General features: G+C 37.6%; 1 protein-coding gene across 2 annotated transcripts in view; it reads left to right on the forward strand.

The window, feature by feature from the left end:
* The window catches only part of tp53bp2b (tumor protein p53 binding protein, 2b), a 47729-nt gene that overhangs the window by 20472 nt on the left and 7087 nt on the right, over positions 1 to 20170 (forward strand). The window contains exons 4-13 of one of the 2 annotated variants that reach the window (XM_087303142.1): positions 9872 to 9942; positions 10372 to 10473; positions 12066 to 12243; positions 12624 to 12808; positions 12988 to 13152; positions 13248 to 13422; positions 13529 to 13654; positions 13941 to 14020; positions 14098 to 14491; positions 16554 to 17314. In XM_087303142.1, the coding sequence (XP_087159268.1) occupies positions 9872 to 9942; positions 10372 to 10473; positions 12066 to 12243; positions 12624 to 12808; positions 12988 to 13152; positions 13248 to 13422; positions 13529 to 13654; positions 13941 to 14020; positions 14098 to 14491; positions 16554 to 17314 (2237 nt within the window). Of the gene's footprint in view, positions 1 to 9871; positions 9943 to 10371; positions 10474 to 12065; positions 12244 to 12623; positions 12809 to 12987; positions 13153 to 13244; positions 13423 to 13528; positions 13655 to 13940; positions 14021 to 14097; positions 14492 to 16553; positions 17315 to 20170 lie in introns of both variants that reach the window. The other variant, NM_001109770.2, reaches the window with a different exon arrangement.

The following is a 20170-nucleotide window of genomic DNA, read 5'->3' on the forward strand; positions in this document are numbered from 1 at the left end:
ATATTTACAAAAATAGTAAAAATAGAGCACTTACGGACATATGTTTTAACGTTTAATTCAGCTACAGAATTAAAACTCATGTGTGTTGCTCTTGACTGTACACTGAGAGAAAATGAAAGTAAAACTAATCTGATTGCAGTACTTTAAATATCGACTCTGTGGCGAGTTAAAACCACAAGTGGCTAGACATGACTACACAACAATAATAATGGTTCAAAAATATATGTTTTGGCGGGCCAAATCTCATTTTCTTTTTGAAGCCAGTTGCGGTCCAGAGGAAGGAGGAGGGCAGACCATATATGGCTGGCAGTTTGAGACTCCTGGTTAAGATGCATGTCAATGATGAGAAGACCGAATGACCGAAATTGCCTATAAACACCCAGCAGGCACAAGATGTCAACATGATGTCAGATCGATGTTGTTCCCCAACAATACCTGCCAACACTCCAGTTTTTCCCAGGAATCTCCCGTATTTCAGACCCACCTCCCGTTTTGTCATTTCCTGTTAAACACCCGGAATGTCAACCGCTTCCCCCGGTCCCCAGGTGTTTGGTGTTATACTGTAACACCTCCGGATTACCCCCCTCCCCCCAAACTTTTAGTTTTTCCCAGCCTCTGTGAAGTACTGGACACAGCTGGGGGACATTGCATTTTGTTTGGAAATAAAAATCGGGTTGACATCAGAAGTCAACGTCAGGCCAACATCAATGTCCAACCTTAAATCAACCAAATATCAATGTCTAATGATGTTACAGCTTGACGTTGTGTGGATGTTACCACTATGACGTGGTACGTGCTGTGACGTTACCACTGTGAATTTTGTTTGCCATACCTGTAGAATAAATGTCAGTATTTGACGTCAATATGACGTTGGTTTAAGGTGTTGGCTCGACGTTGGATTTTGTTCACTTTTGAACACAACCTAAAATCAACTAAATATACCAATATCATTTGACGTCATTATTGGACATAAAAATAACGTTGTCCTTAGCAGTGGTGTAGGACTTCCTCAGTGTGATTTCCGTCCAATCAAATCTCACATAGAAAGTAAATCGCATGATGCTGAACAACAACAACACATCGGCGCCTTATAAATGCAGCAAACCTTTTGGAAGCGTTAAACATGTCCAAGATGATGTTCAAAATCTTTACACACATTGTCGCACAGATTTTAATAGACTGGATGTCACTGATGAGAAAATAGATGTTGTCTGTATGATGACTAAAATCACCAAACAGCCTTAAACAACCACTAAATGAAATGTATAAAAAAATGGAAGGAAGGGAGGATCTAAGGAAGAACCAAATGAATGAAGGAACGAACAAATGAAGGAAGGGCAGAACAAAGGACCTAATGAATGAAGGATTCAAGGAAGAACTGGACAAACTAAGAAAGGAAGGAAGAAAGGAACGAATGAACAAAGGACCTAATGAAGGAAGGAACAAAAATATGAATGAGCGAACAAATTAAGGTAGGAACAAAGGAAGGACCAAATAGATGAAGGAAGGAACAAACAAACAAATGAATGAAGGAAGGACAGAATAAACAATGAAAGAAAGGTTGAAAGGAACAAACAAATATAGGAAGATCACTAAATGCACTACAGAATGTCACGTTTACACATCCCTGCACAAGCTGCATGTAAACGCATCAGCTTTTCACAGTGTAATACTTCTCACTAATCTTGAGTACTTTTAAAAGGACTATTTTTTACTCATACTTTGAGTAATGTTTACAGCAGATACTTTTACTGTACTTGCACTACAATTTGGGGCAATTAATGCTACTTTTACTTGAGTATGATTTTACTGCACTCTTTCCATCACTGGTCCTTAGACACTGGGTATACATCAAATTTTGGTCCCCTAACGTTACAACCTCAATCTAACCTAATATTAACGTCTTATGATGTTGTGTGCCTGCTGGGTAATCACTAAATGCACTACAGAATGTTACGTTTCACACATCCACAAATTACATGTACTGTAAATGCATCAGCTTTTTACAGTGTAATACTCACTACTCTTGAGTACCTTTAGGTGTACTTTTTACACCTACTTTGAGTGACATTTACAACAGATACTTTTACTCTACTTGCACTACATTTTTGGGCAAGTAATGGTACTTTTACTTGAGTAGGATTTTTCAATACTCCTTCCACCACTTGTTACTACAGTTTTTCTCAAATGCTAAAACACATTTCACAAATGTTTCCTCCATGTTCCCCAATGTCTAAACACAACATCCTTTTCTAAAGCTACATAAACACAACCACACCTTCTCACTTCAAAACTCAAAGTTTCACACCAAAAGATCAGCTCGAAGCTTTCAAAAATGTAAACACTAAACACATCATTACACACTACAGCAAAACTATTGAAAACACAATGCTCAATCAGTGAGAAGGTTCTTTGTTTCATAACTGCCAATGCATATTTTTAGAAACTTTACTGTAACAAATCTTTTTAGGTCTCTGCAGAGGATTAGGCATTTAGTGAGGCATTTGTGAGTTACATATGCAGAGTATAAATATATAGAAAATACTGCATGTACACTACTGTAACACAACTCAATGCAAAAACAGAATCTATTGCACACAACAGTACTCTTGAAAACATGATCAGGGTGTGAAGTTTTTTTTATTTACTGTATTCAAACCACAATCACTGTGCAGCATCATCTCACTGAGCTGCATCGGGCCACATCACCTCATCCACATTGCAGGCTATACTGTCTTTTGCTAGGCACCGCGAGAAAAACGCCTTGTGTTTTGCTCCTTGAGTGTACGGTTTTGCTAATTGTGGAAAAAGTTGTATTTTAGTTTGTTAGCAATCATGAAAAACTGTAAAAAGTGGTTACTGTTGGTGGTGAACCAATCTCTAATTTAGTTTATTCTGTGGAAGCTGACATTGTCCCAAATGATCACATAAATGTGATGTGCAGGCCCAGGATAGTGTTATTGGTGGTCCAAGAAAATGTCTTTTAGCTCCTCTAAGAAAGTGAGAAGACATTGGGTGTTGTAAGACTCAAGGACAACATGCCGGTGGACAAGCCTCTCCGAACCCATGGCAGCACAAAGAGTATTATTGACATGGTCAATGACTGTTGCTCTCAGCTTGTCCTTAATGATGGTGTGAAGTTGTCTTGAACGGGAGACCTTCTCTCCCTTGTTGGCCTCCTCCTCTTCCTCGTTGGCGTGCTCCTCATCCTCGTTGGCCTAATCCTCTTCTTCCATGGCTATTGTAGCTCTTCTCCTTCCTCTGACTTGAATTCCTCTTCCCCTGACTCTGCCTTCATCCATCGTGTTTGTTTGGAATCTTCAACAAACTGTGCACTCTGAACTTGCTCTTATACATGTGGTCACAGCATAAGAAACAAGTGTCTTCAATTTTGAGGCATTGTGTGTAATTAATGATGCCTGCTGTGTTCATTGTGTTCTAATATTGCTGACTGTGGCAAGCATTTAGCATCACATGAGCTTTCATTTGAGAATATGAGCAGAGGTCTTTTGCAACTTGTGTTTTAGCAAGGAAAAATGGGTTTAGATTTTTTAGAACGGAAGGTTGTGTTTTGTGAATTGTGTCTTCACGTGAAATGTGTTTATGATGTTGGAAAATGATGGCTAGATTTAGTAAATGTGTTTAGACAACTGGTCATTTGGTTTAGAGGATTGGGTTTTGTGTTTTAGCATTTGAGGAAAAACTGTAAAATATAAATATTGTTCTATTGCAACAAAAGCTCTACAAATTCAGTGTCCTTTTTTTATCATACGTTTATGTTTGTCAGTTGAGAAATGTCTTGAAATGTACCGTGATTGGGTGTATCAAACAACTAATAGTTGCTAAGGATATATTGTATGAATTTCTAGAAAGCATAATTTAGTTTCAACTTTATCCGTCAACATTTTTACTGTCCTAATCCTGATATATTTCAGAAGGCATAATGATAGAATATATGTTTCAAAAGAGTTCATGTAGTTCATTACAACTGATTAAGTTCCCCAATGACAGATTTTTTGACAGATTTCTTTTTTTTTTTTTTTATTTGAATATGCAAAAATCATACAAATACAAGAAAAAAAAATCAACAAATAACAAATACAAAGCAACGAAACAAAAACAAAACAAAAACAACAACAATATAGTCATGTACTGGTATGTGCTTGAGTGTGTGCGTGTGAGTTTGTGTATGCATGTAAAGATAACTTGGTGGACAGGTCAGAGTACATACATAAGGGACAATGACAGTCAATAAATGAAGCAAGTGTCACAGATATAGATAAAACATATAGAAAGAAACCAGTCAGGGGTAGGGAGTAACAACAATGCTTATTAATGTATGATAGTAAATATGAGTGTAAAAAAAAGAAAGGACAACAGTAATAACTGACAACAATAATAATAAATAACAAGTGCTACACCAACTACTACTACAGAAAGTTACTTATATTACAACTACTACTGCTTCTACTACAGCCACAACCACGACTACTACTACTACAATGTCTACTAATACTGATACTACTACTACTACTGCTACTACCACCACCACCACAATCACTTCTACTACATCTACATCAACAACATCTACTACTGATATTACTACACCAACAACGACTACTACTACTACTGTAACAACCACACCATTACTACTTCTGCTACTACTATACCAATGACATCTACTACTACATGAACTACTAATTCAATAATCTCTGTAACAATTACTCAATAACAATCGATACTATTACAATGACTACTACTTCAACTACTACTACTACTACAACTACTACAACTACTACCGTTACAACTACAACAACTGCAACCTTACTAATGATAATGGTATAAATACTTGTAATAATGATAATGGAAAGATAACCGGACAAGTCAGAACAGTAATAATAATAATGATTACAAAAAATAAAAATAATACCATTTATGACAAAGGTGTCGAGGAGAGGGGAGGATGGATAGGACAGATTTCTAAATACTAAAAACTGAGCAATGCGAATGAATGCAGAATAGTTGGTCTAGTTTAGTATTTGTTATCTGTTATATGGCTAGATTGTGATTTGAATATAGACCAGCTCTTTATTTTTTTTCATGGTAAATCAGTGCATGTTCGATTAGGTGGTCTGCCCGCTGGTGCTCTGCTGTCAGTGTGGACAAGCAGCGGCTGCAGATACGCGTGAATGTCATTTCTTTTTATGGGAGACAGCGAATAGAGCGGTTGTAAATTTGACATGGTTACAGCTGTGTTGAGGCATGAATTATTTACTGCAGAACGGCTTGTTTGGTGGGTACTGCCTAAGGGAAAGGGGGCTTCGCACTGAATCAGAATGGATCTTTATTTTGTGTCCTATAAACATGTGCAATGGAAATTGGTATTGCTCTGGGGAGATGTTTTTAGATATCGCTGCACGCAAACATTGCTGTTTATAATTAGCTTTTTTTTCAGTCAACATTCAAAATGAACCCTTGTGGACTGTTTAAATTGAATACCCTTTTGTTATGTGCAGAATGAAAACATCCACTGGATTAAACTGCTGTAAAAATGCATCAGATAAATATTTTTTATTTATTTATTTATTTTTTTTGCATAAATAAACTTCAGTCCTGATCAAAACTACTAAGTTGTTTAGAAATTTACAGGATTTTAACTGTTTTATTGCTAAATTTGCACAAGGTGTCACTGATTTGGTGAAAAAAAACACTCAAAATGACATGTTTTCAATATAAAAAGTAATTATGGACTGGATTTTTCTTTGCTTTTATCACAGTCTTGGACATGTAAACGATTAGTAAGAACATTGGCTTTGATGCATTTTCAATTTTTCTTCTAAATGTACTGTTGGTGGCTGTTTTTGCATCATTGTCTTTCATTATAATCACATTTGATGGTGCATGAATACCCGGTCTTGTTTTCGTTTACTCCATGTAGTTCTGAGAGCTGAGATTCATATTTTGATTTTCTCAGACACATCAAGGTAAGTGCGCAAAGGTCACTCTCACACAGTCAGACACACATACACATACTTAAATTTGCTGTGATACTCATAACATGCATATAAATTCCAGAAACTAAACTTTTTTGCACATGCCTATCTATAGGGTTAATACTGCCAACTGATGATCAACAGTAAGAATTACAAATTTTCCCAACAGTAAAAACCACCAACAATCAAAACTGCATGATTATATGGTTTCAGGGTTTTGTAATCCAAAAATGTGGTTATAATGGAAGTTAACAGGGAAAAACAATCACCAACAGTAAATTAGGTAGAAAAAAAAAAAAGAAAATCTAACAATGCATAAAAGCCAGTGTGGTTACTAATCATTCAGATGTCCAAGACTGTGGTTAAAGGGGTAAAAATATCCAGCTCACAACTACTTTTTATGTTGAAAATCAACTTGTGTGTGTGTGTGTGTGTGTGTGTGTGTGTGTGTGTGTGTGTGTGTGTGTGTGTGTGTGTGTGTGTGTATGTGTGTGTTTTAACAAATCAAGGACATCATTTATGAACTTGGCGATTAAAGAATTAAAATCCTGTAATTTTCTTAGCAATTTAGTAGTTTAGATCAGGACTGAGGTTGATTTATTCAGGTTTATGCAAAAAAAATAATAAATAATAATCTGATGCATTTTTACAGCCGTTTAATTTAGTGGATGTTTTCATTTTGGACATAACAAAAAGGTAGTCAATTTGCCAAGTGCATATTTTAGAGTTTGATTTTTTTAAATCTAAGCACTTTCTCAAAATGTGTGTCAAAATAAGATTTGTCACCAAAAATCCAGAGTTGATGACAACATCCTCAACAGTACATAAGAGTTAACCTTTAAGGGTTACTTTTGTCGCACCTAATCAATTTTCTTCAGTAGATTCAATTATAATACATATTTTTTAGATTGTTTGAGTCATACAGTAAATCTCCACTTCAACAGCTTCACATTAATCAAACTTTGCTTTTGTTTATATCTTATATCTCTATTTTGAAGCTTTTTGCTAAGGGATTTGTTTATACAGAATATGCCTGATTATTCATAATTATGAAGAAATATGCAATAAAGCCTCTGTAAAAATAGATTGTAATTTCCAAAAGATTGAACAAGAATTTAGATTTTTTTTTTATTCAGTGTTCAGATATTTGTGCTTAAAAATGTATGCAAATTAGTGAATCCTTAACTAACCAAATGCCTTGTGTGCATATTGAAATATAACATTTTGGAAAACCTAAATCAATTCAGGAAATACTGTGACAACTATTGGTTAATATTTGACCATATTCACCAGCGGTTTCTTGCCCTAAAAGGAAAACATTAAATAGACTTAAATTGAGAAATAACTGTTGGTAAATCTGGAATATGAATTATGAAATACAATACTGAAATCTGTTCAGAGACATTTCTGATATTTACTTGATCACCTGACATTACTTGTGCAGTGTGCGTGCATGCGTGTGTGCGTGCATGCGTGCGTGTGTGAAAGAGAGATGTCATATGTCATATGACCATTAATTATTAAAAATGTCACTGAATAATTAGTTCGAAAGATTCCTCAAGCATGCCGATTCATCCAGGAATGAAACATTAATTCAAAATTATGTTTGTTCATCATAATCATAATATAAGATATAAAATATATAAAATAATAGATATAAAATAAAAAAGTAAATTCTTCCCCCCTATAACTCCCTTTCCAATATAATTCTTTATAAAACTATATTTAAAACGTAATAATGTCTGATTTATTTCATATTTTTCTATCCAAATGCATCCAAAAATGCAGTAACTAACACTTTTGCCCACACACTCATAGACACATTTAAAACACACCTATACATACCTGTCGTCTACAATATTCTCATCTAGTTCTTGTTTTGTTCATTTTCGCCACTCCTACATCAACAAACACATAAATAGCACATAACTCAAGTGAGAAGCCCTGGAAGTTAATAATAGATGCATTACTTTTTTAGAGGATATTATATTATATTATATTATATTATATTATATTATATTATATTATATTATATTATATTATATTATATTATATTATATTATATTATATTATATTGTATATTATATTATATTATATTATGTTATATTATATTATATTATTTTATATTATTAATATATATTATATTATATTATATTATATATTATATTATATTATATTATATTGTATATTATATTATATTATGTTATATTATATTATATTATATTATATTATATTATATTATATTATATTATATTATATTATATTATTAATATATATTATATTATATTATATTATATTTTATTATAATAAATTATATTATATTATATATTATATTGTGTTATATTATATTGTATTGCATTGTATTATATTATACTATATTGTATTATATTATATTATATATTATATTGTGTTATATTATATTGTATTGCATTGTATTATATTATACTATATTGTATTATATTATATTATATATTATATTGTGTTATGTTATATTATATTATATTATATCGTATTGTATTATATTATATTATCTTTTTATATTTCTGGTATTGTTTTAGTATTTTTATTATATTTTTAAGTAAATCATGATTTTTTAAAATATTATTTTACATTGTTTAATAAATAACAAAATCTGTTTGTATTATTAATTAGAAATATCAATATCTGTCATAAATAAATTGCACAAGTTATTTCATTTAATATAGATTATATAACATTTATTTAAATACTTTCTTTATTTATGATTATGTGTGTGTGTGTCTAGAAAAATGCACAAGGAATTCTCACAAAACCTAAAGTAATTTTGTCACTTGTTGTGTATGCTATTTTTTTACTCAGAAAATCCCTTTTGTCTCAGTTTCTCCTAATGTGTTTATGGCCTGTGTTTGAAGTGAATCCTCCCTGTTCCCATGGAAAAGTTTAAAGATGGCAGTCATGTGAAACCGTGTGCGAGGTTTCAGATTTCTCCCAGTGACTTTGACCCTCTTCACTGGACAAAGACCGGCTGTTGTACAACAATGCCAGCGATATCGGCTCTGTACGCCTGCCTTTACCTCACAAAGACTTTCTTCTGTTTCTTTCCATCGTAATTATGTCAATTACACGCAGTTTGACTCGTATCTACCGTGTTTGTGGTTTGTTTTCACGCAGATTTGAGGTAAACACCTAGCCTTGTGTAATCAGTAAGCCCTGATTAGGACCCCTGTGGTGTCAGACTGTGACCAAGAACATTATTTGGCCATTGTTTCTCGCTCTTAGACTGGTTTATCCGGTAACCCACATAAGTGGCGCTAGCGTTGCCAGTGTTGATGTTATGTAAGTGGGACCCTGGCACAGGCAGTCATATGCTAGATAATTGAGCGCTAGCTGTTTTTTCCAGCCAAACAGTCATTATGTAATGAGGTTCACCCCAGCACAGCCACTTTTTATTTCAGGCTTAATCGGTTGTTTCTGGCCTGCACTGTTTTGAGTATTAAGATGCTAGCTAGCTAAATGCTAACAGTTGAACTTTGAGTAATATACAGTATATGCACTCATATACTCAATACATATACCTCAACGAAACACATTTTCGAGCTATCATTTGTCTTCTTAGCTTGAAAAGTTGTAAAAGAATAAGTTAATGACAGAAAAAATAGGTAAAATAATACTATAAATACGTCAAAGGTTACCAGTGTCCAACATGCTATGCTAAATATCTTATGTTGTGTTCAATAAAACAAAAAACTTTGTTCGAAAAAAGTGGAGGCTGAATAAATATGCAATATATAAAGATTTTTGTGTAGTAAAGTATCCTTTTAATTTAAATCCATAATGCTAAATATGAGCAATATTTTGATTACCTTAGCAGATGTTACTAACTCTGTCTCTAATTACAGGAGGTCACAGAACTCCAGAGTCTCTTGCCAAACGCACTAACGCAGTAAAGGACAGACTAATGGAGAATGGGGTGAGTATTAATTCCCCTTTAGAGATTTGTTAATGTGCTAAACTTCATCCCCTTGGCTACTGCTGCTTAATCAGATGTGAATCTGACATTTTCAGCAAAATGTGGACATAATGTAAAGTGATCGAGATTAAGTAGATATATTTCATGCTAGGGCTGGAATAAATTGAGACAACGCAACAACTTTCTATTTAATCATTTAAAGACATTGCTAAATGATGTTAAGGGTTGATTATTCCACAACACTAGTATGATACACATAACTGCTTATATACCGTAATTTTACCATATTTGTCACAGTGTCCTGCAGATTTTAGCTTCAACTTGTTTCAGCACACCTGCAAGGATTTTTCTAGAAAGTCTAGGGTAGTGTGGAGCACCCCTGCTCTATAGCTTTCCAATGTAATAAGCTAAATCTTTATATTCTTTTAGATGGCAGCCCCTCATATGGACATCACTCTCAGCGAGTTGCAAGAAATGGCTTCACGGCAACAGCAGCAGATTAACGCACAACAACAACTCCTGGCCACAAAGGTACTACACAATTTTTTTTACAACTTAAAAGGAGACTTGAAACATGAATTAATTTAAACCCAAAAGTAGATATTTAGCAGAGCATTCAAGCTGCTCTTTTCCATACAGTGTTAATACATTTTGTGCAAGGCTGTTTTTGGTGTCCATTCATTTCCATTGTTTGGAAAAGAGCAGTATTTCTTTTTAAGGTGCAATGGACTGATTCTTCCAATTCTCATGTCAGAAATACAGTATTGAATCCTGCTTATAGTGGGTCAAGTTGAACTAGAGGAGTTAAATTTGTGCTGTGACCAGGAAGGGACCGAGAATTAAGGGGTTGCCTGTAAAGAAGTCCAGCTAGTTGAAGCTGTGTGAAGTAAGCCTCACTTCCATGGCTATAGCACAATATTATACTGGTGCCATAAACATCAGTATAAATGCCACTCTGAGCAACACAAGCAGGACCAGAGGGTTTGCAATGGTGCCATGGCACAGATGGGAGTAAGATTTAAGGGGATGAGTGTAATGGAGGCCAGCTAGTAGGAGCAATGCAGGTAAATTGTAAATTGTACCCTTGACCTCAGAAAGCACAGTAACAACTAATCCCTGCCTGTCGTGATGGTATTGCAGTTTTGAAAATGGTAAAAAGGGGGGACTGGAGGGTTTATATTGGTGCCATGATCCAGATGAGAGTGAAGTTTTGGAGGTGAGCATGATAGGTAGTTAATCTGTGGGAGCAGACCTCACCCTACCGGCCTTAAAAGGCACATTACTGTCTGACAGGCCCATCTCTCATCACTGACATGCTGTTTTGAGTCTCACTTGGTCAAGGGAATAGAACCAGAAGGGTTAAATTGGTGCCGTGACTCAGATGAGAGTAAGGTTTAGGAGGTGAGTATAATAGCTAGTTAATCAGTTTGACCAAACCTCACTCTACAGACCTCTAAAGCCATGCTAGTGACTGACAGGCATGTCCTTCATGACAGAAAGGCAGTTTTGATTCCTACCTGAAGCAAGGCAATAGAAACAGAAGGGTTAAATTGGTGCCATGACCCAGATAGGAGTGAGGTTTTGAAGGAAAGCATAATAGCTAGTTAATCAATGGAAGCAAACCTCCCTCTCCAGGCCTCAAAAGGCATGCTAGTGACTGACAGACCCATACTCCATGACTGACATGCAGTTTTGAATTCCACTTGGTCAAGGGAATAGAACCAGATGGGTTAACTTGGTGCCGTGACCCAGATAAGAGTGATGTTTAGGAGGTAAGTATAATAGTTAGTTAATCTGTGGGAGTAAAAGTCTCTCTCCAGGCCTCAGAAGGGGGCTGAAAGTCATATCCTCTATGACAATTTTGAACCCCACTTGGAGCAAAGCAATAAAACCAGAAAAGTTAAATTGGTGCGTAAGTTTAACAGATGCAGCTACGCTGGTAAACCTCACTCTTCTGGCCATGAGAACGTTTTTAGAGTTATAACATTTGTTATGTTCTCAATATCAGAAATTATTTGTTCATTTACAGCATAAATGAACACATTAGGCACATAATTTTGAAGCATAATCATGTCTGAAAATGAGTTTGGGTGAGTTTGTTGTAACCCGACGCTTTCTCACAGGAACAGCGACTGCGATTCCTGAAGCTACAGGACCAGCGGCAACAGCAGCAGCAGGTGTCCGAGCAGGAGAAACTGCGACAGCTGCGTGAGAATGCAGAGAACCAGGAGGCCAAACTGCGCAGAGTTCGAGCTCTGAAAGGACAAGTGGAACAGAAACGCATCAGCAATAGCAAACTAGGTCAGAACCTGTAAACTCGAAGGGAAAAAGTAGGTTGGAAGCACTGAAAAGGATTTAACATTAACCTTCTTGTAGGAATATTAGTTCAAGGTGAAGCTTGTCATTTTTTGATCTATTAGTGGCACCAAATGGAATTGCAACTGGTTTGTTTGTGAATGAGGAGGCGGTTTTAAAAAGGTTTTTCAAAATCACTTGAGATATAATTTGTTGTAAATCATTGGCCCACTAATGGAAAAGATCATTCTAGCGTTTCTGTTATAAAAAATGCCATCAGCGACTAAATTAATCAGCAGAGACAACAACAAATGATCTTGCTTATGGGAATAAGAAGTTAATTAACAGTTGAATGATACACTTCATTTTTCTCTCTCTCTCTGTAGTGGAGGAAATCGAGCAGATGAATGGTCTGTTCCAGCAGAAGCAGCGGGAGCTGGTGGTGGCCGTTAGCAGGGTGGAAGAGTTGAGTCGACAACTAGACGTGTTACGTAGTGGAAAAATGGACATGCCACACGAGGCTGGACCGAGCTCCAGTGGAGAACTGGAGCGACTGTACAAAGAACTTCAGGTACCTCTTGCCAATTTTTGCAACACATGCAGTGCTATTGGGCACTTTTTAAAAGACATCTTCGAATCAAGTGGGATTTACATGTATTTTAATGAAAAAGGTTGGGGATTGAAAGTGATTGTCCAGTGCTCAAAATTCAACAGTGCCTCTTTTGTTCTGACATTCTCTTTTTTCTGCAGCTGAGGAATAAATTGAATCAGGAGCAAAGTGCCAAACTCCAGCAGCAGAGAGAGAATCTAAACAAGAGGAACGTAGAAATGGCCGCCATGGACAAAAGAGTGGCTGAACTGAGAGAAAGGCTGTGGAAGAAAAAAGCTGCTCTTCAACAGAAAGAGAACTTGCCTGTGAGCAACTTTCACGCTTTCCATATTTTTTGGACACAGATGTGGTTTGTGTTTGCGCAGAAATTCATCATCTTTGTATTTTCCACTTCCAGCAGCCATCTGAAGGGCAGAACCCTCAGTCTATTGGCCCTTCCAGGGTTGCTGCTGTCGGGCCATACATCCAGACCACCCCAGCTCCTCCACTTCCCCCCAAGCAAGAGATTTTAGTGAAGCCTGCTTATCCTGATGGCACAGCTACCCTTCCCAAACCTCTCCCAAAACCAACCACAGGTGAGTCAGTATGTTTATATTTGCATTATACAACCTTATTTGTGGCTGTATCCATACTATTTTAACAATAACCCTTGATTTAATCTTGTCTAAATTCTCCTCCCAGGTGGTTTCTTAACAGGCAAGATATCCAAGATGTCAGACTTGTTCTCCAGCACAGAAACCAGCAAAAGTTCCCATGTCCACTCATCCACCCTTCCCCGCATGACCAGTCACGGATCCCAGGAGAAAGGTATAATACTCCTACCTCCTGCTTTTAAAGCCCTGCATTTAGACACACAATCAGTTGAGCCAGATGTTGACTTGTCAGACCACTTAAACTAAGCAATGCTTTGATAGTGCCACAGTGTTTACATTCTTCAGGAAACCAAGCACAAATTGCTTACTTGAAGTTGTCTCTCTATTAAACATTGATAATCTTAAGAATTTAACAACCAGTACACATTTGACCCTTTGAAATCATAGTGTTTAAACCTTAAGAGTGCTGATTGAGCTGTTTTTGTGAAAATCTTTCATAGATCCTGAGGTAGATTTGAGACCGCCACCATTGCCATTACGCAAGAACCAGAGTAGTGAGGACCTCTTAAGGGATTCCCAGGTACTGCATTGAATGCCTGAGTTGAACAATTTACTCATATTCGTATTAAATGAACACTAACACCTTTTCAATTGTAGTCTGCAGGTAGAACATTTGAGAAGGTTCCACCTCCTGTTCCCAGTAAGCCCAAACCTGCTCTGTCAGGCCAGTCCACCTTCAGTAAGCTTCCTTACAGCACGGGCACATTCCCTGGCAAAGCAAGATCAGCCAACCAAAAACCTCCAATGCCCCTTCCATCCCACAACAACACCTTACCCCTACCTCTACCCCCTAAACCAGACACCTTACCTGCTGCAACAGTACGGCCTTTCACCTCAGATACTTTGGCAGGAAAAGACACGTCGACCCCCACTACACTCCATAAGCCCCAGACAGTGGCAGCAAGTTCCATCTACTCAATGTATACCCAACAAAGCACTCTTGGAAAGGGTTACCAGGGGCAAAGTACTTTGACCCGTTCACAACCTCGACGTGAGTACTTCCACCACATCAGAGACCCAAACAAATTTAGAGGTACCTAGTGATGAATTTCTTAAGGCCCAGTTTGCATCAATGCATTTTAGTTTTAAAACGCATAACCTTTGATACTGTTATGCCTCCACACTACCCTAGAGTTTTCAAACCCAAAATTGAGACTTCGGCATGGCTACTCAGTGCTCGCAAAATCTTAGTCGGGCTACCAAAATTTATCTACACCATGTCTGACATGCTATCTAGATAACCCATCGGGCATGGTGTAGATAGATTTTAGTAGCCCGACTGAAAAAAACAGTAGCCCCGGTACTTCGGGCCATCAGATTTTGCGAGCCCTGCTACTCCTTGATTTTTATTTTTTTATTTTTTTGAGTTATTGCATACCCTTTCCTCATTCATCAAACCCCTATCATATGATAATAATGCTACCGGAAGATGACAGACTAGTCTTGATGACCTGTAAACAACAACATAGATACACAAAAATGGAAATTTTCCCACATTATTGTTTGGCATCGCTTTCGTTGTTCAACCGCTCAGCTTTGTTGACTAGTAACCAAATGGCAAGTAAAACACATACTTCCTTCTTAGACTTGAACCCAATGTGCAATGTCAAAGTGCGTATATTGTCACGTGATGTACGTTTTCAGCTGTATAGTGTGGACAGAGATATTTTTTACAAATGCTAGATGAATTGCCAATGTGGACGTTGTTGTTTTTTTCATTCTAAATGACAATTTAAAACCAAAATCAATTAGTGTAAACGGGGCCTAAGTATCTATTACACAAGATGTAACAATTCCCCAAGAGTGCACACAAAACCAGCTTCTAAGACATTGACTACCTTAATCTAATATTTATTTTATCGTCAAACTGGGATTTTAAGGCTGTTTCAGCACAGGAGTGGGAAAACAGTGTATCATTTATTTGAAAAAGCTTAGGTGTTTTGTGGTTATGTAAAAGACTGAAAGTCTCAGCAGGATTTTTAGCTTCAAATAAACATGGATATAGTCTTAATCCGAGCCTTGCGTCTGAACATTTTCAAAAGCTTTTTGTGTTTAGTTTAAAGCTTTTCAGCGCAGAAACAAATTAGAAACAAAGGATTTGTAGTATTTAAATCAATCTACTTAATTAGTAGACACGGAAGCATGTCTGACTTCTACCAAATTTCATCTAAGTATATGGAAATTACAAATAACATTTTATGCACTTGAACAAGTGCAACACTACTGTGTAACAAAGTTGTAAAAATATATGAATTAAAGACATAAGCAGACATTATTTGACAGAAAGCTTTCATTTAGGTTATTATTTTAGCAGCGTTGCATATTTATTGTACTTGAAAATGAGAAGGGAATTATTTGACAATAAAACAGGGGGTGTACCTAAACTCTACCCTCCAGGGTAGGGCTCATGGTGATGCTCACTTTTCACAAAGAGATGACTCATTCCTTTGTTACATAACTTTGCAGTCCCTTGGTTCTAACTTTGCATATCTTTAAAACTAAGAGCACATAGGCAAATTGCTTTGAAATGAATAGGTACACTGTCGCTCAGACGGAAACAAATATTGAATGAGGATGTATAATGGATTGTCTAAATTAGATCTACCTTAGAAACATATTCTATGGTCTTATTTGAAGTCTGTGTGAAATCAAAATGTACAATGTTTGTTCTGCTAGTCCACGTTGTTATTTCTTAGATTAACAACAGAATTACAACAGTTTATTTTGGTAATCTTTAATCAAATTTTGAGCATTAGCTTCTGAGTATGGAGTGTCAGTCCTTCACTGTCGAAGTCAGTTTGACACTATATTCTTAACCACTTCACTTTTATTGTTAGTTTGCTATTAGGGGATGATTTGCAAAATGAAATCCCCACCCCCAACTTAATATTATATTTCAATAGGAAGTACAGCAACATATCAAATGAAAGTCTCAGTAACTTCTGGTACACACAGACTTTAAATGGTTGGACAGAAATACAGATAACATTGTACAGCCATCTTGGTTTTTATTTCTTTTTTATGAAGTTATCCTTATTCTTTTCCTCTCACAGTATACGGTAAGCCAGTCATCCCATCCAGTGTGGGACAGCAGTCCTTTATCCAGGACTTCAGTCATATTGAAAAAATCTGTGGTCTAGACGGTGACCAAGTGGACCAGGGCAGCAGTAACACAGCCCCTGCATCCTCCTCTGTTGAGGGCCAGGAGGCAGAACGTGTTCCCCGACCCCTCAGTCCAACCAAACTTCTCCCGTTCCTCTCAAATTCTCATCGACTCCAGAGTGATGTTGACCTGGAGGCCCTCAGGAAGAGACTGCACAATGCGCCTAGACCTCTTAAAAAGCGTGGCTCTATAACCGAATCCGAGGGGCCCGGTGGACCCAACATTCAGAAGCTCCTCTACCAGAAGACTACATTGGCAGCTATGGAGACTATCGCCCCAGCTGCTTTCTTTCCGGCAGAAGGTGAAGATGGATGCAGGCCTGTAACTAATGAAAGCACTAGACCCCAGGAGGGACACCATGATAATACGATACCTGAGTGTGAGAGAGAAGAGGAAGAGCTGACGCCTCCACCGCTTCCACCTCGATCTCCAATCCTGGATGACAACTCCAATTTTAGCACTGGACTGAATGAACCTCAGCTAAAGGAAGAACAGGAAGTCTATGGCCCAGCTGCTCCAGAGCCATATGTTGAGGAGTACCCACCTTACCCTCCACCTCCATATCCTAGTATGACAGAGCAGGAGGGACCAGGGGAGGACAGCATCAATATGAAGGCTCCAGAGGTCACGGGACAGGTCATGTTACCACCGGTAGGTACTACTAGACACAAACACCTCAGGAAAATCTACCTAATCATGATCTATCAGGTGTGTTAATACCACTGTAGTGGCTACGATTAGGGGATATGTACATCCAGCAATTTTTACAAGCGCAATCAAACATGCTTATTAAGACTGATGGCTTTATTCTGCTAAAACAACCACCTGGATGTACTTTATCCTGGTTATTACATGTCTACTTGTCATGCTGTGTTCATACCAGACGCAGAACGCATGGATAAATTGCGATATTCATGCATAAATACACACGTGAACATTTTAAGTTTACTTTCTTCATTTGTGCGTCAAATCCACTTCATTCATGCATCAAATTCACTGAGCAATAGACGCGGATTTGCATCATAGGCAGGGCTTCTGTCTGCCCAGTGACTGTAGCTTCCGGTGCCTGACGGCTAACATGGATTTTATAGACAAAGTAACTATGTTTATCTTCTTTATAAAGGCTAAAACACAGAGTTGATACATTTGGAGCCGTGTATGAGTCTATTAGATCTTTTCAGTGGTGCACCAGCTTTGTGAGTTGATTAACTCCTCCACAAACTTAACCTGGATGATGGAAGCTTTCAGCGGTGCTTCTGACTGAGCCAAGCTCAGTTTGATCAACTGTTGTTTGGTGTCGGGCAGAGGATTTCCCCCCAGGACACCAACAACAGGCACTACATCATAAGCATGCCCCTATAAGAACAAGCTCCTGATTGGGTAACGTGGCGCGAATGTCTGCTGAAGTTCAGATTTTCAAACTTGAGCGATTCCCGCAGAATGCGAGTTAGAAGCATCAATCGCGCAAAATGCTTAACTTGCACTGCTTCATTCACGTGAATGGCGCCATTCGTGGTGCCTCCTTTGTGCATCTGGCACCCAGGATGTCTATTTGCATCTTTGCATTGACTTATATGTAAATCACTCGAGTTTGATGCTTTATCCGCATCTGGTGTGAACGCAGCATTAAAAAAAAGCTGACAGGAATGAAAAAGGCTGAATGGAGCATACAATAACCTACATAATATTCAAACACAAGATTGCAGCAAACAGTCAAAAACAGCAGCATGACGGACAAGCATATAAATATGGATGCAAACGTATTCACTTATTGTTTATTGTTTTTTTTTTTTCGAAATAACACACCTTGGAGTTGTGATTGACCAATCAGAATCAAGTATTCCAGACATCGGTTTAATGCATCAAAGTTAAAGTATTTGTTGCAACATTGACATGCCTTATAAATAGGGATGTCAAAATTCAATTCAATTCAATTCAGCTTTATTTGTATAGCGCTTTTACAATGTAGATTGTGTCAAAGCAGCTTCACATAAATGGTCATAGTAACTGGAACAGTGTGGTTCAGTAACTGTAACAGTGTGGTTCAGGTTTTAGTGTTTAAGTTCAGTTCAGTTCAGTTTAGCTCAGTTCAGTGTGATTTAATCATTACTGAGAGTTCAAACACTGAAGAGCAAATTCATCGATGCGTAGCTCTACCAATCCTGAACCATGCGAGGCAGTGGCGACAGCGGAGAGGGAAAAAAAACTTCACCTGATGGGAGTGAAGAAAAAAAAACCTTGAGAGAACCAGACTCAGTTGGGCACGACCATTTTAATTTCTCCGCTGGCCAAAAGTCTTGTGCAGAACTTCATTTGCCGTGGTTTATGCTGGAAGAAACTTAATTGTTTCTTCGGTACACCGCGATGCAGACGCGGACAATTCGGTATCGATTCAGTAATAACCATAACCGGTTATTATGTAGTGACGTCATTTATCTCCTATGCGCTCTGTCGCGAGGGAGGTGAGCGCCGTTATTTACAACACTCAGCCAACTCAGGGCCGGCCCGTGGCATAGGCACCATAGGCAAATGCTTAGGGCGCTGTATATCCAGGGGGGGCGCCAGAAATTAGCGCGCTTCAGTTGGTTTTGTTTTCGATTTTCCTGACACACATTAAGTTATAGATGGCAATAACTCAAAAAACGCTTACCCTAAAAAGATCAAAAGTGTGTTTCCTACAGAAAGACAAAGCTGGTTATGTTTCACAGCTGTCTTTCTTTTTTTCGCTCGACATTACGAGCACTGCTCCGTTTAAGCCCTCACAGTCTGCGTTTACGCTGAGAGGAGCTCTCAGTAAGGGACCGTCGGAAAAGTGCTTATTTTTTTTCGTTTTTTTTTTCTCGTTTTTTTGCTCCGCTCAGCGCGAGCTCTCCCTGTTGCAAGGGCTTAAGTGTGTTTGTTTGTGTGTGTGTGTGTGTGTGTGTGCGTGTGTGTGTTTGTTTGTTTGATGCTGTCTATGTTTGTGAATGTGTTTGAATGAGAGACAGTGTGTTGCTGTGTGTCTGTGTGTTTATACAGACAGCATGTTATAGCCTCCCCCCTAAAATATAACACTATATATGGAAAGCATCGTCAATGCACCGTGATGCACCGAGATATCGAATTGAACCGAATCGATGGCATGATAATCGTAACCAAACCGAACCGTGAGACCAGTATAGGTTCACACCTCTACTTATAAAGTCTATCAGCTGCAGGGAATGACTTATGGTGGACTGGTATTGACCTTATTCTCCGCAGACGAGCGGGCGCTGCCATTTGAATCTTTTTGGCACGAGACTTCCGGTCTCATTCACTTCCATTCATTTTTAGACATTAAAAACTGCTCGTTTCGCTGTTTAATGTTGCAAACTGATATTTCCTTGTTATATTATTCTACTTGGTCTGTATAGTCATGCAAACATTTGTTTGTAGAGCAAGTAGTTTGACCGTTTTTTGCCGTTTATTATTCCTTGTCATTTCTCCCATAGGCGACTGAAACGGAAGTTCTAAGACAATCGCGAAAAC

This window comes from Danio rerio, chromosome 22, assembly GCF_052040795.2.
Source record: "Danio rerio strain M-AB ecotype USA chromosome 22, GRCz13ab, whole genome shotgun sequence".
NCBI lineage: Eukaryota > Metazoa > Chordata > Actinopteri > Cypriniformes > Danionidae > Danio > Danio rerio.